Source organism: Mycteria americana, chromosome 4 (genome assembly GCF_035582795.1).
Source record: "Mycteria americana isolate JAX WOST 10 ecotype Jacksonville Zoo and Gardens chromosome 4, USCA_MyAme_1.0, whole genome shotgun sequence".
NCBI classification, from domain to species: domain Eukaryota; kingdom Metazoa; phylum Chordata; class Aves; order Ciconiiformes; family Ciconiidae; genus Mycteria; species Mycteria americana.
Window position 1 is genome coordinate 61,372,159 of NC_134368.1, and position 23,000 is coordinate 61,395,158.

General features: G+C 40.3%; 1 protein-coding gene across 5 annotated transcripts; it reads right to left on the reverse strand.

Moving 5' to 3' along the window:
- Positions 1–53: 53 nt before the first annotated feature.
- On the reverse strand, positions 54–21,289 carry INTS10 (integrator complex subunit 10). 5 transcript variants are annotated; one of them, XM_075500749.1, is made up of 18 exons: positions 21,113–21,289; positions 19,999–20,066; positions 19,560–19,663; positions 18,387–18,526; positions 17,442–17,523; positions 16,990–17,130; positions 16,394–16,565; positions 15,775–15,944; positions 12,438–12,571; positions 11,716–11,869; positions 10,979–11,061; positions 9,992–10,144; positions 8,752–8,860; positions 8,292–8,371; positions 7,647–7,809; positions 6,484–6,577; positions 2,380–2,457; positions 54–433 (listed from the first exon to the last, which is right to left on the reverse strand). In XM_075500749.1, the coding sequence occupies exons 1-18, from the start codon at positions 21,239–21,241 to the stop codon at positions 277–279; spliced, it is 2,211 nt and encodes a 736-aa protein (XP_075356864.1). In that variant the 5' UTR covers positions 21,242–21,289; the 3' UTR covers positions 54–276. The 5 variants fall into 5 exon arrangements, with proteins under 5 accessions (XP_075356864.1, XP_075356863.1, XP_075356866.1 ...); XM_075500748.1 differs by having other exon boundaries at positions 11,716–11,872; XM_075500751.1 differs by lacking the exon at positions 2,380–2,457 and having other exon boundaries at positions 21,113–21,288.
- Positions 21,290–23,000: the final 1,711 nt, after the last annotated feature.

Sequence of the window (23,000 nt, forward strand, 5' to 3'; positions counted from 1 at the left end):
ACCTTAGTATAATGCTATGGAAAAAAACCCAAAACAAATAGGACATTACAGAAGACTTCTTAAACAAAGTTTTATTTATAAAGTTTGATCTACCCACATAAGAAAACTAGGCGGTGAACAAACACTGAGCGGTGTTTGTGTATTGCAGAACCTGTAACTCATTGGGAACTTCTTTGACTCTCTGGCCAAGTGATTTTCCACTGCCACGCTGCTGTTCATACACTTAAGAGCTTTCCCCTCTCTTTGTAAGAGACACTGCATCATGGTCCAGTCCATTCAAGCAAGAGTCTGAAGCAGCAGTATTTTCTCATTAATGCAGAACCTATGCAAGACCACCATGAGGTTTTCCCCACAGCGTGAGACCTGGCGCTCCATGGCCAGGCGGAAATCTTCTTTCACTCCTTTAGTTATACCCCGGGTAACTGTATGATGCCTTAAGCCATGAAGGAGAGAGAGACAGAAAAAATCAAGTAACAGTTATTTGGTACACTACAGTAATTTAAAAGGTGCTGCATGTCACTTACTATGTATCTACTGTCCATACCCAAGTTTATATAAGGAGAGCCAAATAGCCTGTGCTATGCAATTTTTAAAAATCATGTGTTTAGTAGCTTACAAGTGTTTCAACAGTTAGAAGTTCCATAAAAGTCTGTGCTCTCACTGCTATGATCATGACTGTTGGGGGAAAAAATGTTGCTGTTCTGGCTAACAGGAAAATCTATTCTCTTAACCCAGCATATACAGAGTTTTCCTTTCTTGGGGAAAGGAATTTTTTTTTCCTCTCTACCTTTGCTGCCCAAGGCCACTTCCTCCTTGTAATCACTTCTATAAATGGCTGGGGTTGAAAGAAGAGTGAAAAGATGAGCCTGCTTTTTCTGGAGGAAGGGGACAGGTGGCTACCACCATAAAGAGCAGAGGGCATCTTGTACCAGTAGGAAAGTGCAGGAAGGGGCTATATAATCCTGTGGGCACTGACAACTCTTTGACTAATGAAAGGTGCAGTGAACACTTCACAGGCCAACACAAAGCCCAAATCAAGCCAGGCTGTGAGTCTGTGTCAGTAGAAGCCAGCTCTTGTGGAGATACTAGACACCAGGCAGGGATTACATTTATTCTGAGCAGAAGTTCAGGACTTATTTTCAAACAGAATGAAGGTCCAGCTACTGAGCAAGCTAAAGCGATGCTGGCTGGGGAAACTTGGGATATTGCCCTGCTAAAGGCCGTTCGTATGAACAGTTCTTTGTCTTCACACTGGCCTGCAGCACTCGATACCTAAATCTCGTCCTTAAAACAATGTTCTGCAGCGCCAAAGCACTACACTTTACTTGCACTGGTCCAGAACTGGTTAAGTAAGATCAAGACTTTGTAACATCTACCTGCAAGCTCTACTTGGGAAGGGAAGCAAAAGATATGCCCTGAAGTGAGAGCCCTAGCACTACTAAAGGAGCAACATAAATTAAATTAGAGAGAAAAGCATGACCAAGAAATGCTGATGTTGAGACAAGTCCTGAGTCATGGGTAAGAAGGGAAGAGCTGGACCGAACCCAGCAAGCACACTGCAAGACAGAAAGGAAATAAAAAATAAAGGGTGAGGGCACCTATGCCAATCCAGAGATTCTGGAAACGAGAAAGGGAAAAGTCTGGGAATTACCCTTGCCAACAATACCACTCCACCTTCACTTAAATCAGCAAGTCCAGCATTTGAGAAGAGACTTCTCTGCCAAAACACGTTACAGAGACCTCTGTAACACGTGGAAAAGGCAAAGAAGAGACTAGCCTGGAGACTACTGGGCAATTCATTGATGAGCTAGGCTGAGTGAAGCAAAACTGCACTGAAAATACTCCAGCATATTCAGAGGTTATGGGATAAGCCCTGTTTTCCATCTTTACTGTCTCAAACATTGCTGGCAGCCGAGTGCTATGGTCAGTTACAAGCTAAAGAAGGATACGCAACCTACAGCTACTGAGCAAGCCAGCAGCGCTTTTGAAGATGCATGTCATGTAACAGCTAGAAAACAGAATGAAGAAAACTTAAATGAAGAAAAGTAGCTACAAACGGATCCAGTAACCAGTATCTTCAAAAGAAAGGGTTATACTTTTGCTAATATGTGACTGAACATCAGTATCATTTGGGGGTATTTCTACATTTTTGTTTAAATTCAACAGTGATTATTAAATTGAAAGGACACGGATACTGGCAACTTATGGGAAAAAGAAAAATAAATGTTATAATAGAACAACATGGTTTGCCAGGCAATGTAGGCACAAATGGAGAAAAAAAAAAGATAAATATTGAGTAACAAATTGCTGAAAACCATGGGCAGTAAAACATGTTGACAAAACACAGCACACTATGAGCGGGGTTTTTCCACTTGGTACCTGTCAGCAGTCTGTATGCTGGGCTGTAGCACAGGTATGAATTCCTGCTGCAGTAACCCCATGGGAGGGCTAGAAGTCCTTTAAAAAACAGCAAATAGCAGCATTCAAACACCCACACACCAACTCCCCCTCCGGTGCAAAACAACTCTCCAGCAAAAGGAGCAACAAAGAACTAGGGTGAGACCACATAGCAATATGACCACCAAGCAGCTGAAGGGGCGCAGGACCCTAGCAGCATCAAACATGCAAATATTCCCAGATTTCATTGCAAGGCTGTTCTGCAACTGTGGTCTAAATATATACGCATATTTTTGGACAGTTACACCGGGAGAAAGGACAGTGGTAGGTGCAAAAACAATTCACAGTTGCACTACGATGAACTGTCATTAGCTCTTCCCAGGAAGCATGTTGATCAGAAAAGATTTCATCAGAGGAGCACTGCCGATACCACAGCTTCCCTGCAGAGCCAGGAAGAGCGCGTCAGTGAACCGGGAGTTCACAACTTGGAGTTAAGGGATTTGCTGCTGAGCCCAAGCCAAGTGCATGCACAGCGGTTATTGGCCAAGTTGAGTACACGACAGTGTTTGTTACAGGGTGCCCAAGTACCTTTTCATTAGCCCACAGATGACCTTTTTCACCTTTTCAAATTCAAACTGCATACAAAAATGGCTGTTAGAGGACGGCACAATGTCAGAGCACAAATGCCCACTCAGAGCAACCTCCCATTTATGACCAGGGCCACATGAACTAGCCACCAAAAGGTGTCTGAGCTGAAAGACAGTTTGTCTCCTCTGTGAAGTTAAGTCCTTATCTCTGTGTGCTATCTATAACACAAGATAATCACACAGTTTAGTTCACACATCTAGCCTAGAGCAAATCCAATGCCTCACCTAAGGAGAAATGAGAAATTTGGTATACAGAGAACAGATCTAGTTTCTTAACCCAAGTCTCTCAAAATGTCACCTAAATCTTACTAGGGAACTGAGTACTTAGTGCATCATTCACCCCCATAGATGCTAACAAGAGAGCAGAGAAGCAAGACTCGCACTTACATACCTACAATATCAAGTTAAGTGCCTACCTTCAGATCTCACAGGTGGGCATTTTGATTAGTATCTGTTAATGAATAGGGATGGCTTATGCTTATAGCTCCAGCTATGCTTATAAAAGTCAAATAAAGATGGGACATTTTAGTAGTGCAGAAACACTCAACAATACAGCTACAATAACCTGAAATAAAATATTCACAAGAATTATTCAATCAAATAAGATATTTTTCAAGAGTTCTTGGCATGAATGAGTCCAGTACTTGCAAAAATGGACACAGGGAACAGAAAAGACAAAGGAACAGCAAGATGTTATTGGTCCCAGAGTGACAGATGTTTGCAAAAGGGATTTTGCGCAACTGTCTCCATTACTGTTTGCAAGATCTGCAGTCAGCACTAAACATACCCAAGTCCACAATCAGAATAAAAATTACACTCTCAAGATACTTTGTTTCACTTCAAACCAACAGAGCTTTTCCTTCTCTGTCCCCAAGGGGAGATGTGATGGGAATGTGAGTAGAGGCAGAAGACCCAACAGCTTTCACATCAAGTTTACACAGTTTGGTAGGCTAAGATTAGACTAATTAGAGTAAGATTTGTTAAAAAGAGGAGCATGATATTAATCAGTTGTTTCTTGCATATTGTTATTTTCCTCTTTAACCTCACTAGCTAACACTGCCACTACTGACTTGTATAATCAGTAAAACTATGAAACTTGGCTTGCCTAGAATGGAGTTCAAAAGCACTTAGTGGTTGAATTCAGAGCCTCATCATAGAAGTCTTGTTGACATTGCAAATAGAATGAGCTGGCTATATCACCAGTTAAAACCAAAACCATGGACCTTCATATTCCCACAATGGATACAAGCAAAGGGAAAGCTTACAAGCTGTATGTGTATTTTGCCCGACCCGATTATAAGTCTGCAGGCTACCAAGATCTGACTTCAGCTTTTGAAAACCAGATTGCAGTTTGCTTTCCTGGGTTCAGAAAAATGAATGTATTTCCTACAAAGTATAAGGTACTGAGGAAAAGTACTGGAAGAAGAATGTGGAATTCACCTGGGGAGAAAATGTCCTATAAGTCATGAAACAAAAAGCTGTCTGTATAAAAAACATATAATATCTGTAATGCATTTCCCATCAATTAAGATGCAGGATTGCTACGTACATTTATGCTGAGGAAAGATCAGGCAAAGGAGCAACTGCTTTGTCTTTGGGCTGCTGTGGCAAACTCAGCGTCTTCCTGTGCATGACTGAACAGTATCTGAGCTGCCTCTGCTAATTATTGTGAGGATGGTGCAGCAGCTCATACAACCAGAACTGGTGACAGTTTTGAAAGATGAAAGCCAGTCTGCAGATTTTGAGCCTACCAACCACTGCCCCAGGAAACTGGGCTGTGCTGGTGCACTTTATGTAAAACCCCAGCTGGGGGAGGCCGTGAGCTAACCAGTGCTGCTGAGGTCAACACTGTTGGGTGACAACATCCCTGAGCCTCACAGCCAGTCCAGCTAAAAAAATATCTGGGGTACCAGGGAAGTAGAGGTCATCTCCGATTAGTGGACTACGCCCTGAACTCTCCCTTCCATCAGCTCTCTGATGAAGTGGTTCCTGCCCTACACATCTCAGCCACGTAAAAGACACTATACACGGCTTTTCCAGCTGGATGGCATATTTGACCGTTTTGGCTCAATAAGCACAAAGAAACGGACCTCTCTTCTACCAGCATTTCCATCATTCAGGAAACATAACACTGGTCAAAAGGAGGTCAAAGAGAGATTTCTGTCTTGCTAGAAACACTGCTCGCTACCTAATTCCTGACTGGTAAGGTCAGAACAGTAAGTAACAGCTACCACACCAATCAAAATAAAAGCTGTGACGTAGAAAAATAGCGCTGAACTATTGCAACTAACTTGAGATAGCAGCTAAGAAGTTACCAGGCATAGTCTTCAGTGCTAAGCTCTCTTGCTGACAAAGCTTATTAGTTAATATCATACGTAGTACAGCATACCCTGTTTCTTGTTTTCATACAGCTGGTTACAAGCAGTGAGATATAGCAAGGGTAAGAGTTTGAAAATCTAGAGCTTAAAAGAGAAAATTCTGTGACATAATTAAGCATTTGTATTTCTTCTTTTTCTTTCCTTTAATTACACCTAGTATCTCATTTTTGTGTTGGTTACCTAGAACTCTGGAAAATCTATTTACTAGCCCAAATTTGGATCCAGTTGTCCAATGTTAGGCTCCCATTTTTTGAAAACTTTAGCCCATTTCTAGTTAGCGAATAGCCAGAATACACTAACCCAAACTGGAATTTCAACAAAGTTTAGTAGGCCCCCTTTTATAAAGCAAAATACCACAAGTTCTAATAAACAACCAGGATATTCCAAAACATTCTGCCACTAAAACCCTGCAGGAGATACTTGTTCAGTCTTGACTCAAAACTAAGAACACCTAGGAAGTTAATCCAAATTATTAATTTCCTTCAGCATCTCATAATAAGCTAAGCAGAATAAGCTTGTTCAGAACATAGCAAGAGATGACCTGCTAGGTCTGACAGAAAGGTTATTAGAGTTTACCTGGAGTGTAATTTAATTTATGTTTTATACCTAAGATTTTCATCATTCAGTGGTCTTTCATAACTTTGTTTACAACAAATAGTGCTTTCTCTTCAGCATTACTGTTCAGCAAAATTAATAACAACACATTACACACATGCCTAATTATTTAAAGAATTCCTGCAAAGTGCAAGTGTCTGGTTGAAGGAGCAATACTGTAATCACTTTAATATGAATCATTCTAAAGCAAATGCCATGCTTAAAAATAAAGTTCTGTAAAAGTAGGAGTTTAAAGTTGAAAAACCCCCAAAAAGAATTCACAGATCAGGAGGAGAGTCAGAAAAAGAAACTCATGGCCTTGTTTGAACTCCTTAGCCAACTCCTTAAATTTAAACTCAAAGACATGACAAACTTACTATCCAGAAGATTACATGAAAGCAAAGACAACCAGAACATACTCCCTTTTTTTTTCCCAAAGAAAACAGTAAATGCTTTTTTATCCTTACTTGATCAACATTGCTTGATTTGGCAGCAGTTCCAGATGAATTTTCCCACCTTCCTGTGTTCTTAAATAAGCAAATTCCTCCAACATATCAATATCTGAAGGAAACGTTAAAGATTTGACTAGGGAAAAAATTATAGAGAACATTCCTTCTTATCCCTCACATCTGAAGCCACATTGCTGAAAGGACAGTCAAAATGAACACCTATTGAAGTATCTGATTCTTAAAAGTGATAAAGAAGATCACAGCATGTATTCGTAATCCTTCAGAAATTCATGAGAAATGGCTTTTTAAAGTGCAAAATACACACATCAGTCAATTTCTTTTCTTTCTTCATTTCTTCATATGTACAGTCAGACAGAGGTAAAGAAAGCTCATCTCTCCAAACAAATTCCCTGGTTGTTGTTACTTCCTTTTCCTGCGTTGCAGGTTATCAAAGCAGTACATACTGAGGCTGGGACTCAAGGAAATGCCACCACGGTGGCACATACCACCCTTTTTAGTTTTCTATTTTGGTCCCTTATTTAGCTTTTCTTTATTTTTTTTTCCTTCTTTTAACACCAGAGCTTTTTAGTTGTCTCAGATAGGAGTTAGACCCCTTGCTTCCTGGAGGCCATGGCTGGATGTCTGTTTAGGTTAAACACTAAACTATCCACGTGTGTGTATGCCAATCAAAGCGTATGTCAGATATGTGAATAGAGAAATCAGACATGCTTCGCGTGAACTTTGACATAGCTCATTATCTTAACCCAAAAATTGTACCCACACAAAGCATTACATAAACAATAGCCAAATTCATTCAACTCTTTGAAGCATAGGTACTGCTTTATCGTTTTTGTTAACAACCTTGTGGTACAATGCCTTATATATCTTACTGAAAAGACTGCCGTCACTTGCACGAGCAGCCTAAGCTGCTGCTGTTTTTCTGAATGTAAGTGCAATTCCAGTGCACTTAAGGGTACTCTCAAGTGCCAGAACAGTTGACAGGAGGCATATTTATAGTCCATTGTGCACTGCCACCTATTACAAGAGGCTTGCATGGTATGGAAATAAATACAGAATATGATTCATGGAGAGAACTGCTGCTGAAACTATCTAACAGCTTTTTCAACACCCCAGCACATAGTTTTGGATGTGAAAGACATCCTTGGTTAGAGAAAGGATACTTGTGACATAGTTGAAAAAATTCTCATACTGGAAGTTTCCTTGTTGGCAGATTTTGTTGATGGCTTTCAGGAACAAGTTCTCACCCCTTGGCCACTCATGCTGAAGCAGAACAACTACGTGGCCCAGCGCCATATCATCTCTGCTGTCTGTGAAAGCTCTGAGCTTCAGGGAAAAAAAATGACATTGAGACAATCTGGAAACACATGTTGCTTTTATAAATACATGGGATTCATCTCACCTACATCTGTGCAAATACAAAAGTTCTTTAGGAGCGTACTTAATTTTGCCCTAATATATACGTTTAAAATAGGTTGGAAATTTCCAGCCAAAATACCAAATTCTCTCCGCTGACCTACAAGGGAAGTCTGAATACAGACAAAAATATTTTGAGATTAATTCTATCTGCTCTGCCCAAAACTAAAACGAATAGAAGAGAAAAAAAGAGAGAACAAACCCTCCTCCATCAACACTCCCCCCCCCCCCAAAAAGACCATCCACAAACCCATTTAGGTGAGAAGCACTTGAGGCACAGCCCTTCACACCTAGTCACACCACTGGGGTAAGGCCATGCAGTTTCAGGACCCCAGATATATAAACTAGGCCTTAGAGACATGAGAGAATCTGAAGCTGTGACTATAGCTTACCTTGAAACAAGCTAACAATAGATGAAGGCAGTAAGGCATGATAGCTCTACTGGTACATGGCCAAAGCTTCAAATCAGACCCTGCAATAGAACAGTTTATCATACACTTCTTTAGGGGTCTCATGATTATCTAAGTTTGAAAGAAATTAGAATGGAGCAAAAAAATCTACAGTTGCCAAATCTCAGGTAGGGAGGAAAACTTTGAAGGTAAATTACAAATGATTCAAAACGTGAAGTTACACATTTTAAAATTTTTTCTTCATTTCTCTTTTCCTGTGGTAGGACTTTGTCACGAATATACTTTTAATAGGTACCAGCAGGAAAACCACTCACAAAAACAAGAGGGGATAAAGAACTTCCTCCCTTTTCATAATACAAAAAGAGAAGAATTATACACTCAACCAAAATGCATGAACTAAAATTGAGCTGACACTGAGTTTAGGGTAGTAGCAACTCCATACCTTTCCTGAATTTAGACTTTACTTTAGGTTGCTCCTCTTGTACTTTACCTCCTTCTTGTACTGGAAGTAAAATACAGCACATGAGGTCAAGCACTTTTTCGCATGTTTGCTATAAAAAGAAGAGAGACATGATAATGCTAAGTCTAAATTAAAGTTCTTAAAATTCAGATATGTTAATAATGATTAAAAATTTCAAACACCGCAAAAGAAAAAAAAATCAAAAAATTCTCTGCTAGAACTTGAGCAGACTTAATGTGTAACTTAGTTCAGCTGAGCAAAAAGACGTAGCTGTCATTAAACAATTTCTGAGAGCCTACATAAGTCATTTCAATTGTGAAAAAATATGTACTGGCATTCTTCATTTCAAGAGTGTAAGATCAATACAACTGCAATCAAAAACTGTTTTATTTTGAAGGATTAAGTTTTCAAATGAATTCTTAGAATAGTTTTTAAAAGCTTGCTCTGTCCATGGTAAAAATAGAAAGGAAAATGGCAATCTGACAGCATGACAGAAATGCAATGAATTTTTAATGCTGTTTCCTAGAGACAATAAGAGGTCTGTGGGGATCTATTACCACATTTCCAATGAAAAAGTAGTAGACTGGAAGGGACAAAAAGACTTCTCCAGTACTACTGGGATGATGTTAGATCCTAAGAGACCCAGCCTTTATTACTAGTGCTGACACTGACTGACCTCAGACCACCATGCACTCCTGTAATATTAAAAACACAAAATATGTATTGCAAAGGTAAAGCAAGTTCAGAGGTCAGGCCAGACAATATTGTTCTGGAATCTCTTATACTGTCAGTTGATAAAGAATTCTTTTCTAAGATGATCACAGAAGTTTCTTTTCTATAAACCTTTTCTTTCCCCTGCCACATGAAGCTTATACCTAAGAATTTTCCCTCAATATTTAAAACAGTTTCAGTACAGTTAAGGAATTCAAATTTAAGGTTACATTTACAGACAACTCAAACATTTGTAGCTATGGAAAATCATAACTAAACCCCCCAAATATAACTACCAAATAGACTATATAAGAGAGATGCTAATGGACAGTCAGTTAATGTGCCAGGAAGTGCAATTCTTCTCTCTGTGAAGCATGGATTTTTCAGTAGATCCTGGCTTACATTTGATGCCCTGTTGAAAGCAGGCTAATGGGAAAATTCAAAGGAAGAAGACAAACGGGAACCACAGGGCCAGATGATGAAGGACCAGCGTGTGGAATGCTGTACTTACCCGATATTCTCCAAGGGCAAAGTGGCACGTTGCTAATTGGATTAGTGCTCTCTGATTTTCTAGTGATCCTTGCCCTGTAATTTGCTGTGGAGAATGAGAGCCCTGAAGAGCTGCCAAGTGATGTAGGCTGCTAATTGCTTTTTTGTACTGCCCCTTTAAAAAAAGATATAAGACAGTGTTAGGGTCTTCTGTATACAATGGGTAGAAAGACAGAAATAAAAATTCCCTTACAGAAAGCTTTCAAAACAGAGCTTGTCCAAGTAACAAGGCTTCAAAATTTTAATCTAGCAGAACACTCTCCAGTGATGTGCTGTGTACAGGAGTGTGGATTGATCACTTGCAAGGCAGTGAGAAGACAAACAGAATTCTGCTTTAAAAAGCCTGTTTACAAAATCGCATTTATAACTGAAACAAATAATCATGCTCTTCAGAGTTAATCATTACTTTATTTAGACTAATAAAGTTTGAAATAGCTCTTGTTCAGGTACAAGTATGGGCAAAAATAAAAAACCCCCAAAGGAAAAATATAAAAGAACAAGCTTTGTTCTATAGATGGTATTTGGAATGAGTGCAGTCAGCCTAATTTCTGAGAATGATAAATTTTAACTGAGATGTTAAAATCTTCTGCTGTTTGAAAATTCTTCTCTCTGATTGTGTTCCAATAGAATGCACTGGCAGGTGAATAAAATGTGCTTTTCTTCTGTAACACTATATATATCTGCTGGTCAAAATGCCAACGCAGACGTCTTTCCCATATGCCAAAACTAGCTGGACTCAACAAAAAGCTATTGGGACAGGAATATCCTAAGCAGGGTACCTAGCCTGTGGTAAGAATGGTATGATTCCATCCCCAAAAGGGTCATGCTTTAAAGAAGAAAATCAGTAGACGCTTAAAGTAGTCAAACTGGCTAACCAGAACAGCTATTCACTGGAAGGAAGAGCAACATAATGGTGTCATTTTCACTAATTTTTACTTTATTTTTTTACCTGGTAGATGATCATGTCTGTAAGAAAGATTCTTAACCAAAGCCAGGTGTCTGTCTTCCATGACAAACAAATTCTGGTGAATTCTGCATAAGTGGTCAGAGAAGAAAAAGTAAAAGAGAAAATGAAGCGTTTCACAGCTTTGGGTTAAAAATCTAGGAACAAAAAAGCTGAATTTAAAAATGAAAAAACAAAACAGTAAGAGTGTGAAATCTTTCAAATACAGGATACTCTCTTCCTATACAATCATATTTTGATTATACTTTTCTTCACTGTGTCCAACAAATCTGAAAGCAGCTAGGTGGTACTATTTGCCTGCTTTTTAGAAGAGAAATTTGTTTTCAAGATTATCATACCAGATATTATCAGAAAGGGAGAGACACAGTAAAGACACATCTTCTTGAGCATGAACTAAAGCAGCCATTAGCAGCACACCCTCACCAAGTATTATCAGCACTACTACTAACCAACTGCACCTTCAGTAAAAGCTGCTTCCAAGAGAAGTGGGGGTGAATACGCAAAGATGCATGAAGAATGAAACGAAATCCAGGAACAAAATATTCAGAAATGCAAAAACTGATAAAGCTGCTTATTGGAACTTAGATCAAAAATACTCAGGACCCAAAGTAAATTAAATTTTAAGGATTCACAATGACAGGAATTCTATTTTAACAATAGTAAAATGACTTCTATGCACAGCAATGACGCCTAAATGCAACTCTGCCTGCAGTTAGCCTTACCTTTGTCGAGTGATTCCAGAGAATAGAGCAGCTCCCAGCTCTCTCTTGCCAGTTTAAAGCTCTCTAATACTTCAATAGAGTTTGCAAGATCTGCCTTGTTTACTGCAATATGGCGACTTCGCGCCTTCCCAGAAGGATCCTCATCATCTGAGCTCTGCTTAAGAGTCAGTATAAAACAAGAAGATTAATTTCTTAATTTATACTTATTTCAAAGGACTCTAAAGTCACAGAAGTTCACTTGAACACAAGAAAACAATTCTGTACTAGAGATGCCAAGATCCTAGTTTAAGTGCCTTTAAGTGACGTTTCACTTAGCTTGTTTTAATATTAGAACAATCTGTTTTGCTACCAAGAAACTCAGTGGTATAGTGTGATCAGTATTCACAATTCCAATCATGAAAAGTCAATTAATTTGGAGGTTTAGCTGTAGAGCATCTGACTGCTATAGCTACCATTTTTAACAGCTTCTGCAGTCTCTGCTGAACTCCTTCAAGTTAAAGTATTCACATCAGCATATATGTGTCTACAGCAATTGCTGCAAAAATTGTTTTATTCTTGCTGGCTTTAGCCCAAAAAAAATCTGTTTGCAAATTGTGGTCATAAACAGCTGTTCCAGGGTAGCTCTAAAAATATGTCTGTTACATCTGTGTCAGAACCACTATTGTCTAAATTCCAGTACCAATGCCATTCTTGTTACGAACAAAAAAGTGTAGAAAAGTTACCATTGTTTTTTCTCTTCCTTCGGCAAGTTTCCTCTTTTTGTGTATGTGTTTGTTACGATCAATATCTGTATCACCATAGATGTTGGTCACATCCTCGAGAAGAACCAGTGGGGCTTGGTTTGGAGCATTTGGACCTGAATTTAAAGATAAATTAATTCAGGATTGCTCTAGACTGATCTGAAAGGTCTCATGTCTACATCAAGCTGGTTTTGTTTCCTTCACAAGTAATGATTATAATGCTAGAGAAAACAATCTGAAATTAATTTACTTAAGTTGCCTAAGCTTAAACTATGCTGGTAAAGCTATGGTTTTCTCAAAGCAAAGGTAAAGGTTAGAATGCATTTACCAGACGTCACAAGAGTTTGCTTGAGAGCTTCAGAGTATCTTTGAATCCTTTTCTTATGGAGCAGTCACAAGATATACTCAGACAGCAGGTGTTCTCTCATCAAGCATTATTTGCTTTTATGTAAGTCAACTATTCAACAGGTGAACAGAACAAATGGCTCTGAAGTTAACAGCCACAAATACGGCAAAGCACAGCAATATTCTCAAAACATTCTCATGAGAAACCAAAGCAATATGCTGACAGGCACTGATGCCTCAAAGAAGTGAGTGTATTTTATTGCAAGATTTCCCTAGAAGGGTCACTCAGTGTCAGCTTTGCCCCCACTGATTTCAGTGTACAGGATTAAACCTTTAATTGACTGCCAGAGCCCATCATCACTCCCCAAAGCCTCTAGAGAAGCCTCATTTTGAAGCACAGAAGACATAATTTCTATTCCACTGGTGTCACAGAACATCCAGTGGGATCTGGGACCTGTTATTTCAGACCTCAGTGCTTAAGTTTCATTAGATATAAAATAGGAACAACACTTCTTAATCTCAAACAACATTGGTACATGGCCACTACTGAGAAAGCTTTCCTTACAAAAACATTTTCTCCTTTTGCACAATCAAGTTGTATATAGATGTGCAAAGCTCAGACAAAGAGAAATATAAAGGAAAGGGGAAATCCACTAATCTGTTTTCCCTTTTGAAATCACCAGATAAGACAGAGGTGCGGACAAGTATTTTCAGTATGTGCATTTCTTCTGTTTCTATTTGCAGAAAGACAGGAGGCTAAGACCTCATTCATAATTGCAAAGAACTAATTTGAGAGCTTAGTATAAAGACAATCCATTTTATCTCTTGACATAAAACAACCCATATTAAGCTTTTCCCATCTACTCAAAAGTGATGTGTAGGGAGTCCACTACAACAGAAGTTAATGTTCTAAGAAACCACCAACCTGGCATGCTTAACAAATAATGTTATCTCCTTTGACTAGGTTCAAACTAAATACCCCATTGAAATGTCCCCTACACAAAAGTTACAACACATTGAAATCACCTCTCCTGTACCATCATGTATTCCACTGTGCTGGAATCTAGTCTGTGTGAACTGAAAACAGAGCCAAGTCATAATGTAGAAAACAGCATCCATGAGAAACAGATATGAAAGTACCACAACTGGGATGCTGGAAGAGTTTTATCACTAGAATCTCAAGAGCTGCCTACTTCTAACACCTGAGAAGAAAGGAGTGGGTTTTTCTTTCACTCATACTGATTTGAATGAATACCAGTTAAGTGCTTTGCTTTCCAAAGAAATGTTCTCTTCTCAGTAGCAGGCAGGTGCATTGTAGCCTTTATTCCAAAACCTCCAGTCCTAAAACAAAACCAAACCTAACCGCACCCTTGACTTGGGCTGCAGACCTTCTTACATTACTGAAAGTTACACAGCCATACAAAGAGCAACGTTGTGTTTTCTGTCTAACCGAGCTCTAGAACCTAAGCTTAGAGTTTCTAATTGATTTCTAGCACAGAGTGTTATAAATAAACCCCTAAAAGCATCAGTGCAAATAGCAACTCCTGCCAAGCCTGCAGGTGTGAATTGCCTCATTCATTTCTCAAGTCTCCAGCAAGGCAGATATGAATTATGTAAGAGAAATGCATTGAAAAGTTTTCTCTCAAGAGGTTTCTTGCACAGTCCATGCACATAAGAAGAAAGTCACAGATCAAAGCTCAGAGCTACTGGATTAAGGAAGAGACAGCTTTTTTCCCCACCACTACGCTTCAAAATACATAGGATTCTACATTTCTACAGTGAGCCCTCCAAAGAGGAGGAAAAACCCTAATGATAGAAAGGATATGAAAGGCACTGAATACCACCAGACTTTAATGCTAAAGCAGAAATGAGTAAAAAATGTCTCAGAAATATTTTCCTGATGTCAGGAAATGACAGAGGGTACGAGAAATGCTGCACCAAAGGGACTGCGCTCTGCTGTCTCAGTATACTTTTTTTTTTGGTGGTTCAGTCTGGAAATATGAGCTTTAACACACTCAGTTGTACAACTTAGAAAGGAACTTTTTCACCAGTACTTTACTTCCTTTCTTCCTCAACTCAGAATCAAGCAGCTAAAACTATATGCACAGCTAAAGTATCTCACTGTCCCACTTCTTTCCTCTGGATAGAACAAAACACTCAACTTGATTATTTCCTGTATTTGTTAAAGTGACTACATGTTCTTTGCATACAAGTTTCCATGTCACTAGTCTTCTGAGCTTAGCTATCTACTGACATTGTTCAACTGATTACCCAACTTTCTGTAAAGTTGTTTAAAACTCATCATTTGTATTGAGCGTTTCATTACTCAAATGATCATTTGTCCCCGCAGGAAACCGTGATGAAACTTATGAACACAACACACAGAATTAAAATTGTAATTTTATCATGAATCAGTAATTGTAGTGTTAATAAGTACTAATTACCTATGGTGACAATTGTTATTGTTGCAAGGAATTCCCTAGCAGTGAGTGAAGAAGCAGAAAATGCACACTATTAAGAGTTGAAAATTCCTCTTTGTGATGCTACTTCAGGAAGTTCTAAACAAACTGGAGGTTAAAGAACTTCCCTCAGCTTCTGGGCCATCCCTGAAAAGTCCAGTCAATCCCTGAAGAAGCAATCCAAGGTGTTCCAAGCAATCTGATATCCCCCAAATGCAGATTTGAGTAGGTAGGAAAAAGCATAGGTAACATTCATACTTTAAATGTTCAATTTACAAATTAATTACAAATTAGGATTAATTTGCTAAGTTAGACTGACCTTTGGTCTGATCCACTACAGCACTTGTCATGAACTACTTCTGCTGGTAAGACTAATGGCTTGGGAGAATTTTAAAAAAGACCCATGTCACTCTGTAAGATGATAGTTTCAAAACACTAATGAGAAAAGATCTTTCAGACATTAGCAATGAAATCACAAAGAACTCTTTACAAAAGTTGAAACATTAGAAACTAACCTTGAAAGAGTGATGGCTGGATGTTGCTGACATACTGGAATGCATTTTTAAAGAAGACCAACATCGTGGAATACACTACTTGATTCTTATATTTAGCGTGTGCATCACTATCGAAGTTACTGATGTATCTGCAGAGGTCTTTCATTCGATGCAAAATATCGCCAAAACTTCTGAGGAACAGAGATAAAAAGAATTCAGGATGTTGTTACAGAGTCCGAAACTAAAGGAAAGAATGCATAGTGAATATGAAAAACTTAAATATTTTGGCTGAGGAAATCCCCCAGCTGCAAGTCAGTGGAGGCTGGGAACACATGCCAGTGAAACTTCAGTAAACGTTTACTATGTTTCTCTTTGCTGAGGCACCTAGGGAAGGATACCCCATAGTACTATAATTCTTATGCACGACTTTCATCAACAAAGATTTAATTTAGAGACTAATTTGAAAAGTGCTCCCTGGATCCCTGTTTTTGCTTTACACTGTACATTCTTGAAAGAAAAGCTGCACTGAATTTACACAAAATGTCCTCATGTTAAAATCCTTCTTCAACCCACCTCCTTAAGAATTAAAAAGCCAAATTCTCCTTGAGAAGAAATACCCGGAAAAGTACACATTTCTCACCTTCTTCCCTTATCCATTTGCCATTCACACCTCATTCCCACCACAGACAATATTTTAAATAGCCTCTCCCAAGGATCTGTAATCTGGGATGATTTCTCTGTGAGACCATCTATTACATATTTCTGAGAGCTACGCTTGCTTGGAGACATAATATCAGAGGAATCTTGTGAACCTAGGAAAACCAGCACAATTTTCTCTTCATAAAGAAATCAAACCAACTGATTTATTTTCAAGAAGGAGACATGTAGAAATGTACATCAGAGCTTTCAGGGTAACGATTCTTTACTGAGAAGGCTAACAGGGAGCAGTAGGCATTTCTGCCTCCTCGTACAAGAGAGCTGATAGGCTGGATAAGGAGATCTTGGACATTTTGTCCTACCTCTCAGTACATATGTTGAAGTACCATAAGCATCACGACTAAGTAGTTGAAGCACCGTGAGGTATTTTGGTATCAAAGAACTAAGAAACATCAAATACGACTATCCTTGTCTACGGGATACATGGCATAGAAGTAATGCATTCTTCATTTATGGTCGTCACTTCAGTAATGCTAAAATACATTCTAAGAAACGTTAATTCTGTAAAAATATTCTTACCTTGATACTGGCTTTCTGTCTGTGTAGATCTAGTTACATAGTTAATATAAAATTCTGCTGCTTTATTCAGATATTTATATAGCAAGCTGGCAGGAAGTCGAACATCAGGGTTGTTAATTATTAGAGGAAGAACGTCACAAACTAAAATAGAAAACAAACAAAAAAATCCTTTAGGTTTGTGGGGTTTTTTGTTCCATTCGTCCTAAGTAAGGTTTCTCAATCATTAATGTAAGCTTCCATCTCTGGCTGACCATACACCACAAAGGATCACAACGAACCTCACATGAATGACTGTAATACCAATTTATGGTCAGCCTGGCCTAATGTGGCCTGAGCCTCTTCTGACTAAAGTGTTTTTCTAATCTTAGTATCTTGAAAGTAGTTTACTGAACTCAGAATCTTGCCATACTAAAAAGTTGTATAATAAAACAAGAACATTAATATTTTCTTACCAAATAGTTTTCTAAAACAATTCACTGGGGATTCTTGGTCTTCAATACTTTCAGCATCTAATAATGTTTCTCCAAGGCCTACCTGTGTAAGCACAGGTGAAAATCAAACACTGGACCAGTGATTTTAGAAGCTTTTTGAAATGCAATTCAATGGAGTTGAACAATAACTCAGTGCATGCATGAATAGCAATTCACCATATGGCAGTTGCATGTGCTAGTCTCTAAATACATAGTTAAACTATCCCTACTTAATAACAGGTGAAAAGCGATACCAGAAGCTAGCAAAACAAGACCAAGAGAAAAATTGTGCATGTGACTGTATCAGTAAAGACGTGCACAGACAGATGAAAGCGATGGAGGGACCAGGCCTTAAAGTTGCAGCTTGTCACCTGAGCTGTTGTAACTGACTGTGCACTCTGTCTGATGCTAGTACAAGCTAGAACACATTACTGTAAGTCAATCTCAGAACTAACAGGTTTTAAAACTATTTTTAAACTGTCCTTAAATAAAGTAGGTCATCATTTACAGAGCTCCAGCCAGAGTTTTGTAAGTCGAAGCAAACACGCTGCTTGTTAGAGTCTAGTCATAACCTCAAAGCACTCTGCCCTCAAAGAGAGTTTACTGACAAAAGCTCAATCAATGTTCTTTCTTAGACTGTAACACTCCTCTACACTCTTTTTTGTACTATTCTGCTTTTTCAAAAAGCATGGAATATTCTTTGCATTTACAAAGAAAAAAATTGTTTTATTTGCTTCCATTTGTTTTCTGCCCAATTCTTTCCTGATGGTAAGCTCAAGATACAGCAATCTGAACTATTAGCCACAATTAAACATGAATAAAAAGAAATCACTCTCTCACTAGGCAAAAGAAAATACATTTCAGCAAAATCTCAAGAAACAGAACGCCACTATGCTGAATAGTTACTATGAGCTTCTCTTCTCTTACCCCGTGTTGCACCACAGTCTCTGGGAAACGTCGCAGAAGTAGTAGTAGCATTTCTGCCCTTTCTAATGTGTTAAAACACTGCTCTGTGGCCTTCAGTAACATTTCACACTGGACCCGACCAGGAAGGGTTTCAAATAATCCTTAAAAAAAAAATTAAATTTTTTCACTTGCTATGTCTGAATTGTAAAGATGACTGACAAAGGGTAAAAGACTAGTCAACATAACCTTGCCATGCAGACTGAAAGAGATTTCCTTATACTTTTTTCAGCTTTTAATATCTATGACTGGAAAAAAATGGCTGTTTCTTTCAGAGAAGACTGTATGAATATTTATCTGTGTTTATTCAGGTGCACAGAACTTGAATTAACAAGTAAGACTGCTAATGAGTGGAATACTGAAAATTCTAATACTTAAATATTTGACATTTTAAGATGCTTTTTCAATAACGTTAATTTATTTTTTTACTTACACTCCACTTCTACAATTTATACTTTCATTATTAAAAGGTAGTTTTTTTCAATTTAAACTTCCAATGAGACACTACAAAGAAACCAACATATTCTCCCTGTAAGTTTCACGTATTCTCTCTGAAAAATAAACACATCCCATGAAAAAGCAAATGTTTCCTTAACTGGAATAGCCTGTATGCAGAGTTACACATTGCTTATCCTTACAGCTTCTGAAGCACATATTCAAACAGCAGATTATAATTTGTCAGGTGTAAATCCTGCTTTCAAAACTACCTGTGGTTGCCAGCAGTGAACGCCAAGCCCTTCTGGTCTCTGTTCATTTTCATAACCCTTATGTCATATGTACAAATTCACACCATTTTTATGATCATTCATTGTTCTCTGCAAGCAGTGGGACAATGATTCATAAGTCCTATTCCACTTATTCCCTATGCAATCTCTTTTCTAAGCGCTTGTTGTTCTGGCAGACTTAGTCTACCCGTATCAGAGACAAAGCAATGGGAATCAGCTTCTCATGTCCCTTTGTGTTTCCTAAGTCTAACACACTGAATGAAGTCTCTCAGGCTAAACTGAGAAAAAAAATCTGCAGCCCACAAACAAAGTTAAAAAGACTGACAGTTACTTGCCACACTAGATAGGTAACCCTAGGGCTTATCTTTAGATTCCTTCAGGACTCTCCCTATTCACTGAATAGAATCCTTACCTCTTAAAAATTGTGTCTGCTTGTCCTGCGAGTCATTCCTTAATGCCGATGTAATAACGCTAATCTCCCTCCATACAGCAGGTTGGTCTGGAAAATTCACAAACCTGTAATAAAGTTGGAGGCAATGAGTGCACAGTGATAACAAAACCTGTTTCCAAAACAAAACCTTCCTATGAAAGAATGTGCATGGGCAAATGGAAAATAAAACCTTCCTTTTTACTGTTTATTTTTAATTAATAAGACTTTTTCTGCTTAATTTTGGGGGGGGGGTGGACTAGATGACCTGCAAAGGTCTCTTCCAATCCAGAGCATTCTATGATTCTATGATAATTTATCCACATGGATTTCCAAGAACACTCACATTATATTTTTGGAAACTCTGACATTTATGGAAACAAGCACCTGGCATAATTGTAGAGTTCCATCTCTGATTACTTACATGTCGTAAAGCAGCCTGCCTGCAGATGCTGTCCTTTCAGCATTCCTCTCGATAGTGTACATCTCATACTGCAAGATGGAAGAACAGAACGTTAGCTTTCTTGAATACATTTATGAATCAGATTAGTCCTTCCACTCTAAAAAACTGTCCCCAGTTTGCCACAGCAGTCTGAATAACAGAAAATAAAAGGACTGCAACATTTGCTGTAGAAATTAGGAGCCAAGTTTAGACTATCTAATCACACATTAGATTAGGCATAAACTTCTGTATGATAATGTAAGTACTCTAATATTAACATGCTACCTTTATTTTTACACAAATAAAAAATCAGTGAGAATTCAAAGAGTCCTTTGACCAGGCTTTGTTTCCAGTCAAATGCAATGCAAAACCCCAAGCTGTTACAAAAGCCATAGGCAAGAGAGGTACTTTAAATCTCTATTAGAAGTGGCTAATTTTTTTTTTGCAACAGCAAACCCGAATGTTTCATCATGTGCAAACACAAGAAGCAGAAAGGGACCTTCCCCCCAGTTATTAAAAAAACAACACTTTCACCTCTTTCACAAAGCATTCATAGGAGTGGAGTTTATTGCAGTGAAACACAACGAGGAATTACAAGCTCGCCACTTTATTTTTAACCCCGGGACACCACAGTGAGAGGCTGGGCGTTTCCCACCAGCCGCCCTGTGCACTCCGGGGGGAACGAAACGCGACGAAGAGAGGCTGCAAAAGAGTGTTCGGCTGCAAAATACGGGTGCTGAGTCCGGCCCCTATCATGGCTGCGGGTCGGAGCCCTCTGGGGATGCCGGGCCAGGCCTCTAGCCGGGTGCTAGGCCCAGACGCCTGTCAGGGCGCTGGGCCTGGCCCCTGCCAGGGGAGCCGCCCTTCTCCGCGCGCCCTGGCAGGGCCCGGCCGCAGCCGCCACGGTGAGTAACGGACGAAACGGCGGCGTCGCAGGCGCTGCCGGGTCCCCGTCACCACGGCAACCGTCCGCCCCGCCCCTCCGCCCCCATTGGCCGAAGCGCCGGTCGGTCAGGGAGCGCCCGCCGCAAGGCCGTGTGGGGGAGCTGCGCGCCGCGCCTTTATATTGCGCCGGTGCGGCAGCCGTGGCGCTTACCTGTATGTTGAAGTCGGCGGGGTAGAGGCTCCGCGCCGTGATGAGCCAGGCCTTGGCCGCCCACAGGTCCCCCGGCACCAGCTCGCGGGCCCGCTTCACCAGGAACTCGCAATCTCCCTGCGCCGACATCTTGCGCCCGGCCCGGCCGCCGGGCGGCGCGCATGCGCTCCGCTGCCCTGGGGCGGTCTCTTCCGCTCCTCCGCCCCACCCTGGCGGCGCGTAATGAGAGGGCGTGCGTCTGCCGCCATTTTGGAAGCGGGCGGAAGAGCTCTCGGCCCTTGGCGCCGGCTGGTGGGGCGGCTCTACCGGGCCGTCGTTGTTCCGTCTCCCTCCCTTCTGCTGCTCTCTCGGTCCCGGGTTGTGTCTTTTCTGTGGTGGCCGCTGGGCCGGAGCTAGTGAGGACCAAGGGGCCCGGAGTGGCAAGGGGGTGCAAGGACTTTGGGGGAGGGGGGGTAGGCTGAGGAGGGCCTGTGCAGCAGGAAATTTGGGAGTTAGGAGGACTTGTATGGGCAGGGAGGACTACAGCGATTTCGCGTGGCCCAGGGCAATAGTTTGGGCTCCCAAAGCTTGTGACTGACCATAGGGAATTTGGGGAGCAAAGGTAAAAGGGGCCTGCTCTTCAGCCTTCAGCAGCTAGTATGATAGCTGGTAGGAGACTTGCCAGGCTACCCTCAAGAAACCTGTCTTTTGGCCCTATGGGCAGTGTCATGGGTATACTGGCACTTGGAGGCAACTGACTTAAAATCACTGATGTTGGTTGCAGTGGAGCACTGCCTTCCTGAAGTTTGTGTTGCTGCAGATCAAAGCCCACTTTAAAAGTCCAAGGCCATAGCACTACTGCCGGGGCTCATGCTTCTCAGAGGTTCTTACAGCCCCAATACCAGGGTCACCAACAGCAGATGCCAACAGGACCTTTCACCGCAGAAATGCACCTAGCTGCCAACAACCTGGAACTGAGATTTGCTTGTTATCATTAGCTTTCAGTGTTAAGATGCTTGATTACAAGCCTGTCTCTTTCTGTTACTTACCTAAAATGTAAATTTTTCCATTTTTTTTCTTTGTCACTTCCTTTGCTCCTTTCCAGTAGGCTGTTCCTTTCTGCTGTAGCAACAGACCTTACAGACTTTGCACTTGGGAACTTCCACTGATCAAATCTGTAAATCTCCACATCTAGGAGTTAGCGTAATAACCCAATTAGCAAATAGTTCTAACAGACTCTTAACCTCTGTTACAGGTAAGGGGCAAGGTCCCTGTTTTCCTGCTGAGATGGCTGTGGTATATTTTTGCCTTGTTCTTTCTCAGTTATTGCACAAGGCCCACAGATGCCTCTTGTTATTCTGGTAGAGGTGAAAATGTGTTCTCATGGTACTAGGCTGCCACAGATTTTTCAACTGTAGAGTCCCTGTGAGGGCTGGGAACTTGGCTTCTCAGCTCCTCTTCTCTATACTATTGCCAGTTCCTCTTATTCCAACAACAGCATTATGTGAGGAACCTTTCATGCTCTTTTGGTGGGCATCTTACTTTGATTTCACTCTGTGCCCGCAATGTTGGGCTGTGCTTGGGGCAGAGATGCCATGTAAAAATTGGCAGACTTCAGCAAGAGGTGTGCTTCCAAAGGCTCTGCCCTCTGAGGGAGGGAGCTGAGTCCAGACTAACTTTGAACTGGCATTATTGCATGCCCTATTTTGATTTCCTGCTGCTGTACTAACAAATCTTAATTCAGGATTCATGACAAGTGATGGCAGTAACAATTGTTGCACAAGTGCCTTGTTGAAAGTGGTTGACCCTATCAATAGCCAAAAGTTCATGTGGCTGCAACAGGATCCTGTTCATTGCGCCCTCTCTCAAGGCTCTCACCATACACTGGTCAGTTGCAATTTGAAGGAGC